The sequence below is a fragment of the Mastigoproctus giganteus genome, chromosome 10, assembly GCF_048544385.1.
Source record: "Mastigoproctus giganteus isolate SK-2022 chromosome 10, ASM4854438v1, whole genome shotgun sequence".
In the NCBI taxonomy this organism is placed as follows: Eukaryota; Metazoa; Arthropoda; class Arachnida; order Uropygi; family Thelyphonidae; genus Mastigoproctus; species Mastigoproctus giganteus.
This window is the reverse complement of record NC_143584.1, coordinates 59246751-59269356: the sequence shown is the minus strand read 5'-3', so window position 1 is coordinate 59269356 and position 22606 is coordinate 59246751. Positions and strand designations below refer to the sequence as shown.

Here is a 22606-nt window from a genome sequence, read left to right as displayed (position 1 = left end):
CAATCAGATTCATAAGGAATTGTCCATTATACATAGCTTCCAGCTTTCTGAGAATCCACCTTTGTGACTTAATTTCAGCCTTTCTTCAGCTCCCCACTATACTAGAATGGTGCCATACAGTTTTTCCTTATTTTTGCAAAATCACTGTTGTTTTTCTCCATCTTTTTATTTTCACAGAAATAGTAAAACTTAGTTCGTATCAGAATTTAAAGAATTCTGTGATTTTTTTTCTTAATTTTTTTAAGAATATGACCATGATAAACACCTGAGAATAGTGTGCTGTAATTTTTCAGTTAGCTATATTTGGAGGGGGAGGGGAATAAAAAATAACCCAACAGACTGTATTTATATCCACTGCAGCACATATGACAAACCTGGGAAAGATACCGTCTCTCAATTTCAAGAGCTTAAAGATTAATAAAAGAACCTAAAGTTTATTAAAAACTAATAATTAAAGTTTATTTTCAAATAAAATAAATTGGCATTATCAACTTACAGTAAAGTGTTTTATATGTATGATTAAAAAAAAGAAAAGTGATAGTGCAAGTTTACATATTGTACTGTTGAAATGATTTGTTTGTTGGTAATGATTTAAGCCATATCGATATGGCATCAATATGCCATATCGATCAGAAGCTCATCTGCTTATATGTACTTAGCCAAAAACATATCAATTGGTTATTTAATAACAATACCAATTGATATGCAAACACCGCTTTTGATTAACTTAAATAGACAAATGCATCACACCGCACACCATGAGTCACTTTCCCTAACATGAGAAAGTAGGTCACTACCTGCTTTACTCACACAAGCCATAACAGTGAAATCCTAATTGGACAATCACTCATAGGGTGTATTTAAGCAGTAATGGACAATCACATTACTAAATGATCTGGTGCACTATGGCCATAGATGCCGATGCACCTAATAAATCCCCAAACAAACAACAACTAAACAATCTCAAAAGTCACAATAAAGTATCACAACTTCATATATTTAATGTTCATATCAGAATCTATAAGATTTTATGCATAAATTTTGCAAATTGCAGACTTAGTTTGGCAGCAACCTGATTTTCTATCATGAATTCCTAAGGCCATAAGAATAAATGTGATTCCATTTCCTTATGCCAGTCAAAAGCTTGCTTGCTCCAAACAGATATATAAAGTTCAACGTAATGTCTTCTACCAAAAGACTAAATGTAGTATCCTCACAAATAATGTGAACAGACCAACCTATGCACAAATTCCCCATAAATATCAATCAGCAGAAACCCAAACTGACTTACCTTTACTAACAACTGAATCTTTTTCAAACCATGTCTAAAATTTACTCTCCTCTCCATCAAAGCAGGACCAAGCAATCAATAGACTTATAACAACCCCACCTAAAAACCTGCTCCTTCCAATAAAGAAAATGGAGAAAATTATAGTACTACTCATCCACATCTTTCTGCTCATTTTCATCCTTCATGATAAAATGGATACTGATAGGAAGAAGTGGTCATCAGAAGAAGAGGTGCTTAATCTTTTTGTGGAGGATGATATGGACATGGGGGGAAACCAGTTTTTCCAAGAAAATATAGAGCTAGGGTAGACAAACACAAAGTTCCAGTTCTCTGGAAGAAATTCAAAGGCACAGCAAGAAATAATGGATACATTAATTCAATGGAACTTTAGTGGTTTCTGAGCCAAACAGATGTAAAGGTAACTGTTGACATATATTTAGTATGTACCAATATGTATCTGCCTCCAAGAAACATGCTTATAACCATGAGATGCTCCAAAAATAAGCAGATATAAAATTTTCAGAAAAGACAGGATTCAGAATAGCTCCACAAATGGAGGAATTGCAATTCTCATCAATCCACATATCCCCACAAAACAGTTACCACTAAGCATGCCCCTTGAAGTAGTAGCCATTCATTCAACTTGTGGTGGGCATACAGAGAACAGTTTGTTCTTTGTTTTCGACCCTTTTTTAATAACGGCACCCCTAAGTAATTTATTTTATTTTGTGGCACCCCTACTTAATTTTCTGCCTGTTAGATCCAATTGTGTGTGTGTGTGTGTGTGTGTGTGTGTGTGTGTGTGTGTGTGTGTGTGTGTGTGTGTGTGTGTGTGTGTGTGTGTGTGTGTGTGTGTATACAGTGAAACTTCCCTTTAACGGACAGCCATGGGGAACGAAAATGTGTCCGTTAGAGAGAAGTGTCCGCTAACAAGAAGTCTGAGGGGGAAAAAAAAAAGAAAGAAAGAAAAATCGTTAAACGTTTAATGTAAAATTAAATTAAAATATATACAGATTTTGAACAATATTTTTGTAAATAATATACAATTACATACAAAAGAGATAAAGAAAAATCGTTAAACGTTTAATGTAAAATTAAATTAAATTATATACAGATTTTGCACAATATTTTTGTAAATAATATACATACAATTGTGCTATGCATATTATGACTTTATCTTAAGAAAAATACATACAGTAATCACTTATTTTCTTCTGCACCTTCTTCTGGCTGATAATTTTGTTTTCAACATTTCTTTGGAGTGAAGAAACCATCGAAAGTCCTTCAGTATCTTCTTCAGCGGCGAAAAACATTTTTAAACAATTGATTTGTATGAGCGCTTCTTCTATTTTCATCGGTGGTTCGTCGTTAATATGTTCTTCGACAGAATGACCTCCTTCCATTTCTTCATCCTCATGAGGAACTTCTTGAAAAATATCGATGATAATGTCATTGATATCTAGAGCACCATCTTCTGTAGTGAGGTTCGAGTCTATATCTTTGTAGCCAGGGTCACTTGTAGCGGAAGTATCGTACATTATCAATATATGTTGAAGTTCTTGTTCTTCTTGGTGCTCCACATTGCTGTTCACAACTTCAATTTTTGCGTTTGAGAAGCCAGACTTTACAAAACAGTTCACGACAGTTTGTTTTCTAATTGTGTTTACTGAAAAGGAAATCCATTGAATCGCATCTAGGATGCTGAATTTCTTTGCAAGGTCACTCGCACATGTTACATCGTTCATGTTTGCAATGAGATGTCTTAAAACACGTTTTCTGTAGTGAAGTTTAAATTTTTTTATTATCCCTTAATCTGAGGGCTGACACTCTGCAGATGTGTTTGGTGGCAGAAAAATGATTTGAATGTTGGACAATTCAATGTGTGGGTGAGATGCAGCATTATCCATGAAAAGAATAATTTTTCTGTTTTGACGAATCATGTTTTGGTTAAAGCGACTTATCCATTCGCTCATGATATCTCGTGTCATCCACACTTTTTTATTAGACTTCCAGTCAACATCCAAAAGATTCAACTTTATGCCCTTGAAACAACGAGGATTTTGTGGGTTTCCTATAGCAAGAGGTTGTTCAGAGTCTCCCAGCATATTTGTACACGATAGTACAGTCAAGCGTTCCTTAGAAATTTTTCCGCCCTGGCACTTTTCGTTTTTTAGATTCATTGTTTTTTCAGGAAGAGCTTTAAAAAACAACCCTGTTTCGTCACAGTTGTAAATATCCTTAGCTTCAAAATCACGACATAAATCTTCCAATTTGACGGTCCACTCTGTTACAACCCCAGTATCAACAGATCCACCTTCACCACTTACGGTTTTCCAAGAAATTTTATGCCGAGTTTTGAACTTGTCTAGCCATCCCACAGAAGCTTTGAACTCATTTACTCCCATAGATTTCGCAACTTCCAAAGCCTTTTCCCTAATAATAGGCCCATTAATGGGAATTTTTTTAGCACGTGCGCGACAAATTTGAAGTCCAACAGTTTTCAGGAATGATTTTTGAACCTGATCATTTCCGTGTTGCCAAAATTGTTTGAGCAGTTCATTTTTTTTCTTTAGGATGTCGCTTACCTGCATCTTCCCGATTTTGAATTTTGCAGTGAGATTGCGAACACTATTTTTTTGCCCATCATACGCATTAATGAGTTCGACTTTATCTTTTAAAGTTAAATGTTTACGAGAAGACATTGTGCACTTCACACGACACTGAACAAAACTGGAAACTGAAAAGACGAAAGGCAGACCATATTCCTGCCCCCCCCTGCACACACCGAATTCATCAGAAGTTTTACACGTGCCTTAAAATTCTCGAAAAAGGGTTTAGAACCGCGACGTAAACCTTGATAAAATTCAGAAAATCGGAAATAGAAAATAAACACACGATTGAGACAATACGTGGAAGAAAGGTTCCTAGAAAAAGGGCCGTCAGCTCCCCCGCAGTCCGTTATGGGGAGATCAAATTAAGTGCTAATCTAAACGAAAAAGTGCAGATTGCCTGTCCGCGTCCGTTACAGAGAATGTCCGCTAGACAGAAACTGAAAACACGTTAAAACCAATGGAGGTGAGTTGGGGAATTTGAAAATGTCCGTTGTAGAGAGATGTCCGTTAATGAGAGGTGTCCGTTAGGAGAAGTTTCACTGTATATATATATATATATATATATATATATATATATATATATATAATATTAAAAAAATATGTTATATGATAGTTATTATAATAATATAACTATAAACAAAATTACAATTCATAATACAAATTATCAATTATAGATCACCACAAAATTAAAAAACTGTATACCTTTTTATAATGAAATAAACATATAAATTTAAAAAAAAAACAATAAGTTTAAGTAACTTAAACCCAAATTACGTGGCACCCCTGGAATGCTGTTGCAGCACCCCAGTTGAAAACCACTGTTTTAGACTATAGAGGGCAAACAATTTTGAACAGCTTATAGATGAAAAAAATCTTGCTCTCCTTTATGATGGATCACCAACATACGTTCATTTCCCATCAGGCACAAGTGCTGCACCTATCTGCATCCTCTCCAAGGGTATTCCCTATGTTAAAGTGGAATGCCTCAGTGGCCATTTTCCAGTCATAATAAAATAATTAGATAAAATACCCAATATCCCATATAGATATCCTAAATGGAAACTTGAGAAAGCTGAATGAACAAAATACCAAACAATGGCAGCACTGGGGGTGCAGAGGATAAAACAATGCTCATCCCCCTTGATGATGTCAAGTACGTTATCAAAGCTGCACTATATGCAGCTGATAGTGCCATACCTAAAACTCTATGAAAACTTGTTGGAATAGTGTTTGCTTTGTTGCCAAAAAAGGAACAAAAGGGAACTTGGAACATCTGACTAAATCCAACTACAGCCAACCTTGTTAAATACAAAATTTGTGGGCTAGGTATACCACAATTTCCCATCAAATCTGGAAAAATATTATAAAAATAAATGGCAGATATCATGACAATCCCCTCACAATTATAAACTGGCAGAGACAGTATAGTAGAACCTCCATAAATTGTGAATGCCCTTGTTGCGACTTTTGCATAGGCCTCAGCAGTATCATTTTACTCCAAAGATGGAAGGTAGAACTGGAGAAACAGACGATAAATTTTCCCTGCAATAGGGATGAAGTGTATAATCAATTTTCACAATACACAAGTTAAAAAGTGCACCTGTGAGTATCTGGGCAAAGAGGTATAGGACCAGACAACATTCATTACTGAATGATCAAGCAACTGAGCAAAAGTTCTTTACAGTCACTTCTTATTTTTATTTAATAATATTATTAATATTATCAATTATTAATATTGTCTAGATTAGCTTAATGCATTGGTCTGAATTTGAAACCCTTGTTCATTGCAGTGAACAAGAGTTTCACTGCAGTGAACAAGGTTTTAATTCAGACCGATACATAAAGCTAATCTAGACAATATTAATAAAAACTTATATCTCACTCATGCATTTTACAAATAAACTGGCCTTTAAATACACTATACCACATGAAGCATTCCAAAACTGGGTCACCATAGTCTATCATGACAGTATAAAAGCAGTTTCAGATGCCTACAAACTACATAACACCATTACACACCATTCTGCAATCTTAATAAATACATCAAAGAACTACAAGACAATTTTATCATAACTTCAGTGGATAAAGCTTCCAACAACTTTTGCCATATTTTGCAAGCAGTTTTATTACACCAAGCTTAAAAATGAAATAGATAATAGTTCCACATTCATGCCTTGTAGTCTCAATACTGCATCCACTATCAAAAAACTAATAGCTTTGCACAAAAAAACTCTACCCTACCCTTCTTATACATATGTATATGATAGCCAAATTTCATAAACAACCTGTTGGCTTCAGATTAATCACTAGTTCAAAAAACAGTGGTTGTTACCTCCCAGTTAAACAATTCTTTAAATTATTTAACCCTATTTATATGATAACCTTTCATCCATATTCAACCATAAATAATAACCGATCCATCTTTCCTCAAATCTGATATCACCATTTCTAGTATAGAAACTTGTGACTTCACAAACCTTTTCACTTCTATTCCTCACAACTTACTTGTATCCATGCTAAAACAACTTTATCACAGATACAAGGAAACATTACATATCAATGAAAATATATGGAACAATTATATTAATCTCTGTTTGCTTAATAATTTTATCTACGATGGCAAACACACATATAAGCAAACCATTGGTGTAACCATGGGTTCCCAAATCTCCAGTTCAGTTTCTAATCTTTTCTTGCACTATTACAGAGAAGTATATACCACAAGCAACCCCAACCATAACGTTTTAGCATTTCAATATATAGATGACATCCTTGTTTTGAACACTAACTTTGAACCTAGAAGAAGTAGATAGAAGGGGTGGTGGGGTAATGCGTCTTATCAGAAGGAGCCTGAGTGCGACGATAGCTTTCCCGGATTCAGACAATTCACATGCTAGTATAAAGTCTGTATGGTGTGAGATAGTTGGAAACAAAGGTATAATGCAAGTAGGAGTAATCGACAGACCAGGTGATTGTGAAGATTATGACAAAAGCCTCTACATGCAAATGGAATGGGCAAGTAAGCGTCAATGCCTTATTATGGGTGATTTCAATTTGCCTCTAATTGATTGGAGTAGATGGGAAGGAAACTCGACATGGGGAACAAAATTTTTAAATCAACTAGATGACTGTTATATGTATCAACATGTCAGGGAAAGTACTAGAGAAAAGAATATCCTAGACCTCATCATCACACATGAATTAGATGACATAATAGGACTGACAGTAGAGGAACCAGTAGCAGGAAGTGATCACGGAGTTCTACGGTGGATGGTGACGAGAGAGGTAGCAGAAGTAAAAGGCAAAGGAATGGGTTTTAATTTCAGAAAAGGAAATTACGATGCCTTAAGGTACTACATGGCCTCTATTAACTGGATAGATATCATGCAGAAAATGAATACATTTGAACTGTGGTACGCTTTTAAAACATTAATCACAGATGCCTTGAATGCGTATATACCATTAAAAAAATACTCCACGAGGAGGGTTCCAAGTTGGATGAATAGTGAAGTTGCCACATTACTTGAGCAGAAAAAGGTGGCATGGAAAGGTTACAGAGCAATAAAAAGGACTGAAGCCTATAAAAGTTACAAGGTGATGTGTAATAGAGCCACAGAAAAGATTCAACAGGCAAAGGCAGTTTCTGAGAAATCACTAGCAAACAGAGCAAAGAGGGGGGGATAAAGAATTCTTCACATATATAAATGCCAAGAAGAGCAGGACAAACCAGATCGGACCTTTACGTAAGTGAAAGGAACAGTATTAAATACACCATCTGCCATTGCAGATGAACTCAACAGTTATTTTGCATCGATATTTACAAATGAAAAACCTTTTGTGGCAATGGGAAATTGTGGGAGTGAAGTTAAAAAATATGTAATTAATGATATTGAAATTTCACAAGATTATTTAATGGAAAAACTTTCGAGCCTACAGACCAGTAAGGCTCCTGGAGTTGATGGAATATACCCTATAATCTTAAGAGAGGCGGCAAGCGAGTGCATTGAACCATTGAGGCTAATTATGCAAGCATCACTAGACTCTGGAGAGATTCCCTTGGATTGGAAAAGTGCAAATGTATCTCCCATACATAAGGGTGGCTTTAAAGTGAAGTTGGAAATTATCGACCTGTCAGTCTGACTTCAGTAGTAGGGAAAATCATGGAGGCAATGATCAAGGGTGGAATTCAGGATCATTTCGATCGAATTGATCGAAATGATCAATTCGACTCCACTGGTTGATGGAGCTTTAAGTTTGGAAACAGTCGTACAAGTGATGTTCCATACGCCACGCGTTGAACAATGACAAAGACGCTAATTGGTTAGGCACCTCCTTAGCCAGGTGGGAAGGAGCAGCAGTACGTAGCACACACTTCTTGATTAGACCGGGGTTCGAGCCCATCACCACCAAATACGGAGGATGCAGAAAGGTCAGGGAATGACCACCGCATATTCCCAGAGCAATATGGCCTTAGTTGCTAATGATCCTAAAAACCAAATAACAACAATAACAACAGCGAATTGGTTGAGAACAGTCGTACGAGTGATGTTCAATGTGCCACACATTGAACAATAACAAAGACGCTAATTGGTTGAGAACAATCGCATGAGTGATGTTCTGTGCGGCACATGTCTGAAAATTTCCACCCATGTATCATTTCAGCTATATCGGAAAGCCATTGGTACCTGCAAATATCATTGGTCCTTAAAATAAAAGATCATATGTAAGGTATATTGGTTCTTGAGAATATCAGATGTCAGTGCCATCATAAGTCGAGGCCCCACTGTACTCTGCTGAATTAACAGCAATAATTTAGCTGTGGAACACATAAAATCAGATATTCAAAGAAGTATAATATACACAGATTCCCTAAGCTCATTGCACACACTAAGAAACCTTTTTGAGAGTTCTCACCCTGTCCTCTGGTAAATTTTCGACTCCATATCTATATTTGGTGAATGGGAGAAAAAGAAATGTTTCTTTTGGAGACTGGAATATGACAGTGCTGCCAAGTTAGCCTCAACCCTTCTAATTATGAAATGAAATACCTTAAGAAGGCTTTAAAATGAAATAGCTGGAAACCAGTGGAAAGTAAGCTGGCAAGGTCACATAAACAACAAACTACAAATATAAAACCAGTTCTTCAATCCCTAGAGCAAGAAGTCACACTAGCTCAGCTACGAACTAGTGTGACTCTTCCTCGTCTAAGGATTCTTAGAGAAGAAGAAGATTCTTCTTCTCAGAGGAAACCCCTGTGTGCCACTTCTGTGCTTATGAATGTGCACACCATATAGAATTCTCCATACTGTACATCACAGGAATCTCTCACAGTTTCATCACTCCTAGTAACTTCTTAAAGTTATTTTCAAGTTGGGAAGGTTTTTTCATTCCTAAAAAGAATAGATATCTACAATCATATATAAACTGTATCCAGATAACAGCCCTTATTCTTGTTACACATCTGACCAATGATGCTCTTGCACCTAAAGTGTGCCACACTATAGTGATAATTATATGCACTTAAACTTTTTTGCACTTAAACCATAAGAGCCTTAAACACTTTATTCAGGTCACCTCACAGGTGCCTAGTTTCCAGGTACTACAGTTTACAGAACTGAAGTCTTTCTTTTTAGAGAACCATTTTTGTGCCCATAATTTGACTATTCTTGTTATTATTGTCTAACTCATTCCAACAGATTCATCTCCTTCTTAACCCAATGATGGTATATGCAAAGCAGAAATTAAAATTTGAGACTTTAAATTGTCATCAAAGTGATGTTAAGTGTTAATTAACACTTAACATTCCTTTAGTATATTTTTTTTTTATATGTTATTTTATTTATTTTATTTTATATTATATTTTAATATTCCTTTAGTATATTTTAGACTTTCAATCAGCATCTCTAATTTTGTTGGAGTCGGAGAAATGTTCTGTAAAAAAATAAGATATGAATTTTAGGCATTATGTGTATGCCTATTTGATGGTTCACAATATATTCGGCTTAAGTATTTGTTGAGAATGCCAATTTTGTAATAAAAATTAATTGACATAATTAAAAGTTATGTATTATTTTTTCTTTTATCCACTTCTGTTAAGATAATGAATAAGTTAGAATTTAATTAAGTTAATTAAGTAGTGCCCAATTTTAAATTGTTTATAACTATTATTCCAAACATTTCTCTGGTATTGTGGAGGACTCACATTCAATAGATAGTGTGACTTTTAGGTATTCACCAGCTAAAGTGAAGCTCACAGACTTATTTGCAGTACTCAAGATGCAGCCTGACTATTGTCTTGGTTCATCCTGGAAAAAGCAGTTATCCTTGGACTTCATGATTAAAGCTGAATCAGACATCAGGAATGCATTGATTAGAAATTAACATCTTATCATGATATGCTTTCATGTCACCACATGGCACTTTGGCATCCTCACATCTGGTGAGTATGGGCTTGGCACACCCAGGGTCCTGAGCCGGATATTATCATTCTTCTTTTTTTTGATGATTCCCTTCTACTTCTCTCTCTCTCTCGAGATAATTCAGAAAAAAAAAATTTTTTTTTTTTTTGCTTCAGGCTTCCTTGCACCATATGGCTAATAATAATAATATATTCTCTTGACCTGAGGGGGCCACTTACCATATTTCATCTGAAACTTACTTCAGCATAAATCCTTTTAAAAGTTTGCTATTGGCAAGCTCTCATTGAAACATTTGTCCAAGAAGAAGGACAAAGCTCAGTGCAATACAATAAATCACATCTCCCAAATCATTTGAAAAATTATAGATTTATACCTACATCATGATTACTAGGAATTAGACTCCGTTTTACATGAAAGAAACATCAAAATAGGTGTAATAACAGAAACCAAGACAAAACAGAAGGTACAGATGACACTGAGGGTTGTACATATATTTACAGTGGAGTGAATAAAGAAGAACATGCAAAATCAGTAATCATGATATTTATCCATAAATAACTTCAAAGTAATATTTCTTACTATGCTGGAATTGGAATGACAGAATCCTAGAAGTAAGGCTGAAAATAAGTACAGGATATCTCACAATTATTGGCTGCTATGACCCTTAGGAAGGGAGAGAAGACAACAATATTTTATTTACAGTTACAAAGAATCAAAGTTGAGGTTAATGCTAATGACTATCTTCTTATAATGGATGATATGAATGCCCGAGTGGGTAATATGCCATATGGAGCTAATATAGGGACAAAATTTGTAATTTGTAATTACAAATTTTGTCCCTATATTATTTTTATTACAAATTGATTTCCTTCAGTTTGTATTAAAAATGGGAACAGATTTAGAGATTTTGTTATTGGTAATGAATTAAAAATTATAAATGCATTTTTTAAACATAAAGAATGTCACAAGTTTACATGGGAAGCTAGGAATCTTAGAAGTGTAATAGATTATATTATTGGCAATAGGAAACTAGCAAATATGATTACAGATGCCAGGGTATATAGAAGCTATGAAATTGAATTGGATCATTATCTGCTAATAGGAAAGCTAAGGATGCCACCAAGATGGAAAAAATCAAATCAGAAAAGTGAATCAAATTTGACTAGAACTTTCAGAGTCACTCTAATAGATGAAGAAAGTATTTGAACCCTTTATAAACAGAGAATAGAACAATTGTCAGAAAACATCAAAGAAAGTGATGATATAGAAATCAAATGGGAGAGTTTAACAAATATTCTCATTACAATAGCAAATGAATGTTTGGGAACTAAAGGCAAATGGAAAAGAAAAAAAAAAAAAAAAAGGAACCAGGAACTGGGATAATGATATTAAAACCATTATACAGGAAAAGAATAAATAAAAAACAGCAAAACTATAGGATCAGAAATTGAATATAAAAGAAAAAGAGCAATAGCTGGAAAGGCATGTAGAAAGAAAAATAGAGAAATGTAGGAACATTTTATATCAAAAATGGAAAGGGATATCAGTGAAAAAACCCAATTTTTATAAAATCATAAAAAATATGAATAAGGACATTAAAGAAAATACCAGTCTCCAAATAATTAAAAAAGAAACCTGGTTAGATTACTTCCAAAATTTATGGACAGAAATTGATACTAACTTGTGTTATATATCACTAAACGAAAATACAGATAGGGAAGATATATCTATACGAGAATTTAAAGCTGCTTTAAATAACAGTAAATCTGGAAAGTCTCCAAGTGAAATTGACAATGTCCTAAAACTGAATAAAGTTCAAAAGCATATAAACATGGAATTAATAAAATATGCTGGTAATAATTTCCATAGATTCCTGTAGAAGATTCTATAATTTAGTTTCGAACCAAAGAACAAGCCCACTAAGCTGGAAAAATGCCCTTGTCATCCCTATATTTAAAAAAAGGTGACAAATCTTGATTTGAGAATTACAGAGGAATAAGCCTTCTAAATGTTGGATATAAATTATATGCATAATTATTGTCAGCAAAATTACTTGATCCTGCTTTATATGAAGAACAAAATGGATATAGGAAGGGAAGATCCTGTATTGACCCAGCTTTTACATTAAAAATTTTAATAGAGAAAAACAGAGAATATCGAAACACATTTCGCATTTATTGATTTTAGGAAAGCTTTCGATATGGTTTCTAGAGGAAGATTATGGAAAATTTTTAAACAATTGAATATCCCTAATCAATTATTAAATGCTATAATGCATGTCTATCATAATAACAGAATTGCAATAAAGTCTAACTCTGGTATAACTGAATGGAAATCAATCAATCGATGGATCGATCAATCTAGGAGTTCATCAAGGATACCCAATGTCACCATCTCTGTTTAATATTTATATAAATGCAATAGTAAAAAAAAGGAAGAATACTATCAATGGTGGTTTTAAAATTGATCGAGTAACTAAATTAAATACTTTATTATTTGCAGACGATCAAATAGTAATAGCTCAGAATGAAGATGAACTTCAGAAATCAATTTTTACCTTAAACAATATTGCTAAAACATTTGGAATGGAAATTTCAAATCAAAAGACTAAAGTTATGGCATTTAAAGGTAATTATCCAATCAGAAGTAAAATAGTAATAGAAAATACCATCTTCAATACCAAGTAAATTCATTCAAGTATTTTGGATGTTATTTTTCTTATGTGGAAGAAAAAGATATAGAATTAAAAATTTCCAATTTTCTAAAAGTTACAGGTTTAACTGACAATGTCCTAAAATTGAATAAAGTTCAAAAGCATACAAGGATAATAGCTTATAAGGTGATAGCAAGACCCACTTTACCCTATGGAAATGAAACTTGGATAATTTATTTATCCAAGTTTCATTTCTTGAAACAAAACAAAAACAAATGAAATAAAATTTATTTGCCAAACCAGTGGCTATCGCTTATTGGACAAGAAGAAAAGTTCTGAGATTCATAAAGAATTAGGTATTGATCCAATAATAGATAGAATCTACAAATACAGAGGGATAGGATGCATCTAGCAAGGTTACCAAAGAAGATTATGAAATATCGGCCAGTTGGAAGATGAGATCCAGGATGTCTGAAGAAAAGATGGACTGGGACCAGCATAGGCCATCTGGCCTAAATCCCTGAAAGGAGGATGATGATGATGATGATGATGATATTCTAAGTTAGAAATTCTTTTACCTGAGATTTTTTCAGGAATAACTGCATCTGGGTAAGATGTAATTAGAATAGTATTGAAAGACCTACTTAGAGATAAATAAACCTATTCTTTCTCCCAAAAAAAAAATCTCTTTCGCTTCCCCTTTGAAAATGGTATAAACAAAAAGCCCTCATCAAGCTTTGGGAATTCATCTCCCTTTATACTTCCAATTAATCACCATGCATATATTTGGGTTAAAGCTTGCTTTTATTCCTTCATCCTCATATATTATATATATGAGCTACATACAAGAATCCAAAAGCACAAAAGCATTTTAAAAGTAGCCTTGAATAATAAATAAAAAATAGACCGGACACAAAAAAATTAGTTCTGAGTTGGTAACTCACCACTAAGACACAGGACATTAACCATCCTTTGAAAACACCATAATATTAGACAAACAAGACACAAAACTGAAGTTAGAAACCAGTGAGATTCTAGCAGTAAGATCAACAAACAGGTCATCAACATACATAGACCAATAATAATTTCTGAGGAGTGGGATCTAAAACAAATATCCTACAAGTTCAAATATAATAACAACACATAATCCCCCCCCCCAATCCAGGACCTCTACTAATGGGGACGGGTAGTCACACACCCGGATATCTGAGTGGAAACTTTCATATTCTTTCTCCCAAAAAAAAACCTTTAAGCTGTTCTAAATCTCAAAACTTTCAAATTCCCAAACTACTAGCGAAATACAGGGGGGCAGGAATTTTCCTTCTATCCTGCATCTCTTCCTTTCGTCTACTTGACACCCCCCCCGCTATGCTTTTGGAATATGGCAATGGAATCTATAAATATGGCCTTTGACACATGTTCGCTTCCCCTTTGAAGATGGTATAAACAAAAAGCCCCCATCAAGCTTAAGGAATTTGTCTTCAATACTATTTTAATTACAGCTTACCTGGATGCAGTTATTCCTGAATCAGAGAATTTCTGACTGAAAATATAACATTTCTAAAATTTAATATTCCTATAATATTTCTATTTATCACTCTGTTTTTAATTGGTTTAAATTCACAACATTGATTTTAAATTCAAAATGAGGACACAGTTACTCTACAAAAGAAAGTCACAATATGTTAGCATTTGTCCTATTTTATGAATATTAGTGGGTCTCAGCTACACAAGTTGCCTGTCCAGTATGTCTAGCCTCTTTATTAGGAGACTCATTAGCCTATTAGCAAAGGAGATGTAGGATATGGGTACTGTTCTGATTACTGGTGAGAGTGTTCTGCTCTACCTTCCTCAACTCCTAATGTCTGCTTTTTACCTAGTTGCATCTCCTCTGTTGAGTTAGCATTAGTAGAGGCATAATATGATGCAAGAAAGCAAGCTTATATAGCATCAGCCAAAAAAAATCTTTCTTGTTTCATATATCTACTCACTCCAAAAGTTTGTCTAGTTCAGCCTTGAATTTATTTAAGCTGTCAACAACTTCCACAATGACAGATGGAAGTTTGTTCCAGCAATCAACCACCCGCTGTCTAAAGGCAAATTTTTGCACATCTATTCTACAACTCTCTTTCCTTACTTTGAAGTGAGGAAAGAGAGTTGTAGTTGAGCTTGCTCAAACCATTCAAGGCCTTATACACCTCAATCAGATCACCTCACAGGTGCCTAGTCTCCAGATGCTGCAATTTGAAGAACTGAAGCCTTTCTTGTTAACAGCAACCCTTTGTTCCACTCACTAATTTTATTACCCTTCTCTGTACTTGTTCCACCAGCTCTAAATCTTTTCTAAAATGAGGCCTCCAAAACTGTGTACAGTACTCAAGGTGTGGCCTGACTGTTGAAATCTCATATATAACATAATCTGAGTAGCTATCATCTGATAGTTTGTGGGCTTTGTTCATATAAAACGACAACTCATTTCTTCTTAATTACCACAAAAGAAATGAGTTGCCTTCAACTTGCCTTTATCACCCACAGTATTCCAAAATACATACGGTGCAAAGCTTCCCTGAAAGAAGGATGTCAGGGAGCCACCAGTGATTACACTTTGCATGCTTCAGACCTGTATATTTTCTACAAACATAGCATAATGATTTTGAAGATAACTTACACCTTCATTTAGCAGCCATAGTACACTGCGAAAAAATTTTTTAATATGAATACTGCAGGCTGTCATATATAACATTATTGGTACATACATTTGAATGTCACAGAAACTGACAATTTCCACCAAAATATTGACACTAAAGAAAAACCAGTGACATAAATAAAAATTAATGTAAAATAAATTAACTGTATAGTGTAATCACTTTATATAATAAAATAGTGCATATTCTGTTATTCTTCCATGTTAAATAAATTTTTTTGTTCATTTATCTTGGACCTTGTTTATGATGATGTATAGATTTACAAGAAAACTAAATAAAAGAATTGCCTATAGAAAGGTTTGAAAATGTATGCCTTTTATTAAAACATGGTATTTGGTAAGGTTCAGTTACCAAGGTTGACAATTCCCAATTGGTAAGCTAGTTATTGGTTGAATGGTTAATAATCAATGGTTAAATATGGGACAGTGGATAAAAACAAAATTAAGCTTATTTTTAATTTTAGTTTTGACCTCCATGTATGTACAATTAAAATTAGGTAATTCTTTCATGTATTTGATTGCTTAGTAGTTGAACTCTGCTGATGTGATGATTTGTGACAGTCTAGCAGTATAAGGGACTGTATTTGTAACCCATTGCCCTCTAAGTACTAGGTTCACATTGCAAGAAAGCAAGCTTATATAGCATCATCTATATAAGGTGTAATTATAAAGTGTAATTATAAAAAATTAAATCAAAGAGTATGAGTGGTGCATTTGACTTTGATGGATTTGAAGGGTCTAATAAGGCAGACCATGTTGTTTTCATATTTTTTGTGATAGGCAATATTGGAATAATTACTCTTTTTTTTTTTTTTTTTTTTTGATACATTTTTTATGCAATTTTGAATGTTTTTTTTTTTGAGTTACAGATGTAGAAAAATTGAAACCTCTTTTCCATCTGTAGGCATGTTCATTACACCAAAGAATATTACACTCTTTTCAAAATTTCAGATCCAAGTTTGGGTATTGTGACAGAATTTTTAAGGTGACTAGTCTCTTACTATTCTGCCTCCAACTTTAAAATGGACCAAGTACCCTTCAAATTTTGGCTTGATATTCCACTATAAATAATAAATATATTTTTATTATTTTTTTTAATATATTTTTAAATAATAAAAAAAAATTAGTATTTAACCCACATGATAAATTTCACACAGTGTATTTATTAGCATTTGATTTTTACGTGAAAAATCACCATTAAATTAATTCTGTTTAATTTTTCAGTGAGGATGGCATTGGTGTAGTGTCTGGTCTTCTTCCAGAAACCCTGACATCATGGGTTATTAGTGCTTTTGCAGTTCATCCAGTTAAAGGACTGATAATTGCTCCAACCACTACCCAGGTATATAAAATTAATTATGTAGATTCTGAAACTTTCTATCTTTCATGTCTAACGTCATGGTAGTGGTGGGTTAACTATCAGGTAACCCACCTCAGAAATAATGTTCCCACATTAACCACTAATCAATAATTAAAATCTGAAATTTTTTCTGCCGTTCCTAAATATAGTCAAACTTTTACTAAATGGTATGTTTGAAATTTCACACACTTGTAAGGTCCTTGAATTGGAAAATTAAAGTTAAAAGTATGTCTGCAAAAAGGCCTCTAAGGTTCGGGTTATACATACCACAAGTTTAGACAAATACACCAACCATTTAAATAAACTGATTTAATGATAAAATAATACTGGATAGTATACTGAAATGATACAATAAAAACTGTAAAATAATAATTTACAAAAACTGATTTACTTTACAACAAATAAAATTGAATTGATGAATTTTAAAATGCATTAAAAATATAACTTTAAAAGCAATAAAACACCATTGAAGCTTTCGGGGGGCATCCGCCTCCCTTCTCAACAATAATGAAGTTCAAGCAACACAACTTTAAATATCAGGCTCACGGCACACATGTCTGACCAGGCACATGTTCAACACTCCCTTCACGTGTACTGGAACTGGAAATGGTCTAGGAGCATGGCAAATTAAAACGTTTATCTCTGGCAAGGACCACAGCCTCCAAAACGGGGTGGAGCCAAACTCCCCTATCTCTATTCATACTATTGTTACCAGATGACCCAATCCACAAACTCTCCAGCCACTTGCAGTCCCAGAATCTATGTGCCCCCAGCATTCTCAGGGGATACCTGATGTTGTTTCTCCCAATAGTGCTCAGCTATGGCAGACTTATTGAGTTCTGCGGTCTGTATAGCTGAGAGGTGGCAACTGAAGTTTAACATTGACAAGTGTAAAGTACTGCATACGGGTAGCAGTAACCCCAGAGTAATGTGTCAACTGGGTGGTACTACACTCAGGGTAGTGGAGAATGAAAAGGACCTGGGGGTAATTGTTCAGTCATATATGTAGTTTTCTGAGCAGCGCAAAAAGGCTGCAAGAGTAGCTCATGGTGTCTTGTCAATGATATACAGGAATTTTGCTATGTTCCTGTATATCATTGTCCCCTGTATAAGGCAATGGTCAGGCAACATCTTGAGTACTGCATACAGGTCTGGAGGCCTCATTTTAGGAAAGATGTAGAGCTGTTGGAATGAGTACAGAGAAGGGCAATGAGATTGGTGAGGGGAACACCCCCTTTGTTCCCCTGCAAGTTGATCTAATTGAGGTGTATAAGTCCTTGAATGGTTTGAGCAAGCTCGGTGCTAATGGGATTCTTCCTCTTGTTCAGATTATGAACCTAAGGGGGCATAAATTCATATTGAGAAAAGACAGTTGTAGAACAGATGTGTGGAAATTTACCTTTAGCCAGCAGGTATTTGATTGCTGGAACAATCTTCCATCTGTCATTGTGGAAGTGGATAGCTTAAATAAATTCAAGGAAGAACTAGATAAAGTTTTGGAGGGAATGGATGTTAACATGTGCTATTCAGAAATCAAATTTCTTTTAGCAGATCATGTTGGAGTCAAAAATTTCAGATAACATTAGTTCAGAAAATCATGATGAATATGATATATAATTTTGTATTTAAACCAATTAGATAGTATGAACCAGAGCTGTAATGCTCAATACATTCTACGTTGATATCAATATTTGTAAAATAATAAGAGACGTTTACTTCAATATAGTATGTAGAACACTTCCATATGATACTCTCCAGAAATTAAAACGAAAAAATCGAAAAACTTACATTAGAGTAACAAATAGTTTAAAAAATAATTAATAATCGATTTAAGACAATAAAACTTAATTTAACAAAATAAAACTCAATTTAACACAATTAAAAATCAATTTAATGAAAAGGGTGAACAGAAAGTGGACATGGAAGAGCCCAAATGGATTAACAACTAATGAAATCAACTTCATCCTCACTAACAGAATATATATTGTGAATGACGTTACCATCCCAAACAAGGTAAATGTTGGAAGTGATCACAGAATGGTAAGATGCACTAAAAAAATAAAATGAGGCATAAATAATTATTATTAATTTATTAAAAAAGAAAAGAATTCAACATATATATAATATAATGAAATAACAAACAAAAATAACAAAATCATTCTGAAATTCTGGAAACAAACTTTAAATTCTAAATCACAGTAATTGTACCCACAATAATAAAATAAAAGGAAAATTATAATGTTAAAAAAAATTATGCAAATTTATGTTTCCTTGCTTTAAGATGTGCGCATTTATTAATTATTTCCTTTATGTTTATTTGTTCCAAAAGTGAATTTTCTATTGAAATTATTGCCAAATTAGAGAGTCGTTGAGACACTGTCACTCGTAAATAATTTTTGATTAATTTAAAAAAAAAACTCTATTCATCTATAAGGCAAGGAAACTGGTAAAGTTAGAAAAATTCTTAATACAACCATTACATTTGGAAAAGTATCTGTAAAATCAATTTTAAAAATATATTGTAAAAATTCAAATGGAATAATATTGTCTTTAATATATTTTGACGTACTCTAAGTTCTTCAGATGATGCTAAACCATCAATATCAGATTCATTATGATCAATGCCACATAACTTAATATGTAAATGATTTAATAAATCATCAAGAAAAGGGTGAACAGAAATTTTCAAGAAAAGGGTGACCATCTGACCATTTTTTAAATTCAGAAATATTATAAAACATTTTAAAGATTTCTACATGTTCTTTCATATTTGTAAACCTTTCAGTTAACGAGAAAATTGTTGTGCCCATAATTTGAAAGAAAAAAATAATTTTTTTTGTTGTGGATCCTGAATGTCAGAGTTTGCAGATGATACAAAGGTTGGCAGGGTTGTTAATGGTAGCAATGACAGTATGCTGCTACAACAGGATCTAGAAAAGTTGGGTTGAGAAGTGGCAACTGAAGTTTAACATTGACAAATGTAAAGTACTGCATATGGGTAGAAGTAACCCCAGAGAAACATGCCAACTGCATGGTACGGTGTTCTGCCGCTCAGGGTGGTAGAGAATGAAAAACAGCTGGGGGTAATTGTGCAGTCAGGCATGAAGTTTTCTGAGCAGTGCAGACAGGCTGCCAGAGTAGCTCATAGGGTTTTGTCAATAATATACAGGTATTTTGCTAGTAGGCAGAAGGAGCTGATTATTACTTTGTATAAGGCAATGGTCAGGCCATGCCTTGAGTACTGTGTACAGGTCTGGAGAACGAGTACAGATAATGGCAACAAGATTGGTGAGGACAACGAAAGGGTGCTCTTACTAAGGCAGGCTTAAATTCTGCAAATTGCAGTGTAGGGAGACTAGGCGCCTGCATAGTGATCTGATTGAGGTGTATAAGGCCTTGAATGGGTTGGCCAGACTCAATTCTGATGGGATTCTTTTTCTTGCTGAAATTACAAACCTGAGGGGGCATAAATTCATATTGAGGAAGGACAGTTGTAGAACGGATGCTTGGAAATTTGCCTTTAGCCAACAGGTAGTATTGCTGGTGAGTATCAGTACTCACCTCATCTCATTGACGCCTCCGTAGCCAGGTGGGCAGGAGCAGCAGTGCGTAGCACATGCTTCTTGATTAGACTGGGGTTCGAGCTTGTGACCACCAAATACGGAGGATGCGGAAAGGTCAGGGAATGACCACCGCATATCCCCGGAGCAATATGGCCTTAGTTGCTAATGCTCCTAAAAACCAAATAACAACAACAACAATAACCTCATCTCATGAGGTGAGTACTGATAAATTAAGCCGTTGCTATATTATTGATTTGAGTAATTAATATGGTACTTTAAGGTTTACTTTAAATTTTTCATTGGAAGTTGATATCTTAAATAAATTCAAGGAAGAACTAGACAACTTTTAGAGCGAATGGTTGGGTGAAATGGAAATTTTTTTTTTTTTGGCTGATGCTGTATAAGCTTACTTTTTTGCATTATATGCCTCTACTAATGCAAGTGCTTCATCTGTACTTTCACAATTGAAACGACATTTTTTAAATCCTTTTCCTTACAGTGCTTACTTGTGGAAATGAAGCTTCTTCAATGCCAATGATAGCAGCCATATTATTAGCCGAAAAATTGAGAAATTTTTGGACTGCTTTCTTTAAAATATTCCATGATATTTTGTAGACATTCAAGAGCTTACTGTATATCAGAATCCCTTTTTTTTTTTTGCAAAATATTTAGTTTCTCTAGTCATTTCATCTGTAATGTAGGTGGTAGATGACTTTCATCAACCGGTGAAATACCACCACTTTGCTTATTGTAGGCTTGAAGTGGTGAAACCCATGTTTAGTCTCTAGAGCAAAGTTTCCGGCATCCCCCTCCCCCTCCCCCTCCCCCCATACTTCTCCTTCAACCCATGCACGGTACTAAGTACTATAGGTTTTGATACCTTTGTGATTTTCATAAAAAAAAAAAGATTAAAAATAAGAAAATTAATTAAAAGAATTTAACAAAAAAAATTGCAAAACAATTTTCCTTCCTGAAGCTGACAACGCTTTTTGACCGTATGTTGTGATCACAGGAATGAAAATTACCGAATAGGGGTGAGTCTGAAACTTAAATAGGATTATTTGTCTTTGCACATGTCATAAAAACCCACGAATTGGAGATGAGATATGGCCGACCAACATTAACAGAATTTTCGTTAATTTAATTTCTACGGTTTCTGCAATTAATAGTTGCATATAATTACGTTGGACACTAAGTATGTTTTTCGTTAACGGCATGAAAGGCTAATTCTGACGCTGCTGAACAAGACACCCAAACTGAGGCTGCATGTTGATTAACACGAATATTTAAAGGAAACCATTTCGAACCCTGATAAGACGAGTCACAATCATCACAAGAAATGTTGTATACCAGTTCATTAATTTGTGTTGTGAACGAGGAAAGGACTGAGCGATTATTCAGTATAGTGTGTAATTTTCGTATTGGCCTGGCCACAATTTTAAATTCGGTATCCTTAAAGAATCTGTTAAGCTGTTTGTGCCACTGTTCAACCTATGGGACAGAAATAAAGTATTTTTTTATATTACTGTTGTTGGTTGGTGTAGTATTTTGTATCCTATCCTTAGCTTGTACCCTAATTCGGTTTATTGTAGCAAGGAGATAACCCCTGTTTAAGAATCTGCTGGTTTATTGTAGCAAGGGGATAACCCCTGTTTAAGAATCTGCTGGTTTATTGTAGCAAGGGGATAACCCCTGTTTAAGAATCTGCTGGTTAATATTTGTATTTCTGAGCCCAAAGCAGATTCCGTCGTTGAATATTTATAGGCATTTAGAAATTGATTAAAGATAATCGATCTTTTGTAGGTGAATGGGTGATAGCTGTTATAATGTAGAAGCATACCGGTGTTTGTAGGTTTTCGATAGATGTTAAATTGGATTTTATTCGAGTCCCAAGTAAGCGTGAAATTTAGAAAATTAAATGACTTTGTATCCGTATCCTCCCTTTCTAATGTAAATTTGAGCCTAGAATGAATATTATTAAATGAATGTAAAATGTCTTGGATA

The 22606-nt window shown here is 34.2% G+C and overlaps 1 protein-coding gene across 2 annotated transcripts in view; it reads left to right on the top strand.

The window, feature by feature from the left end:
* Positions 1 to 22606, top strand: part of LOC150079048 (CD109 antigen-like) — a 1092235-nt gene that overhangs the window by 556279 nt on the left and 513350 nt on the right. For both annotated transcript variants that reach the window (XM_090384122.1, XM_090384121.1), the window contains exon 19: positions 16904 to 17021. In XM_090384122.1, the coding sequence (XP_090240248.1) occupies positions 16904 to 17021 (118 nt within the window). The remainder of the gene's footprint in view (positions 1 to 16903; positions 17022 to 22606) is intronic.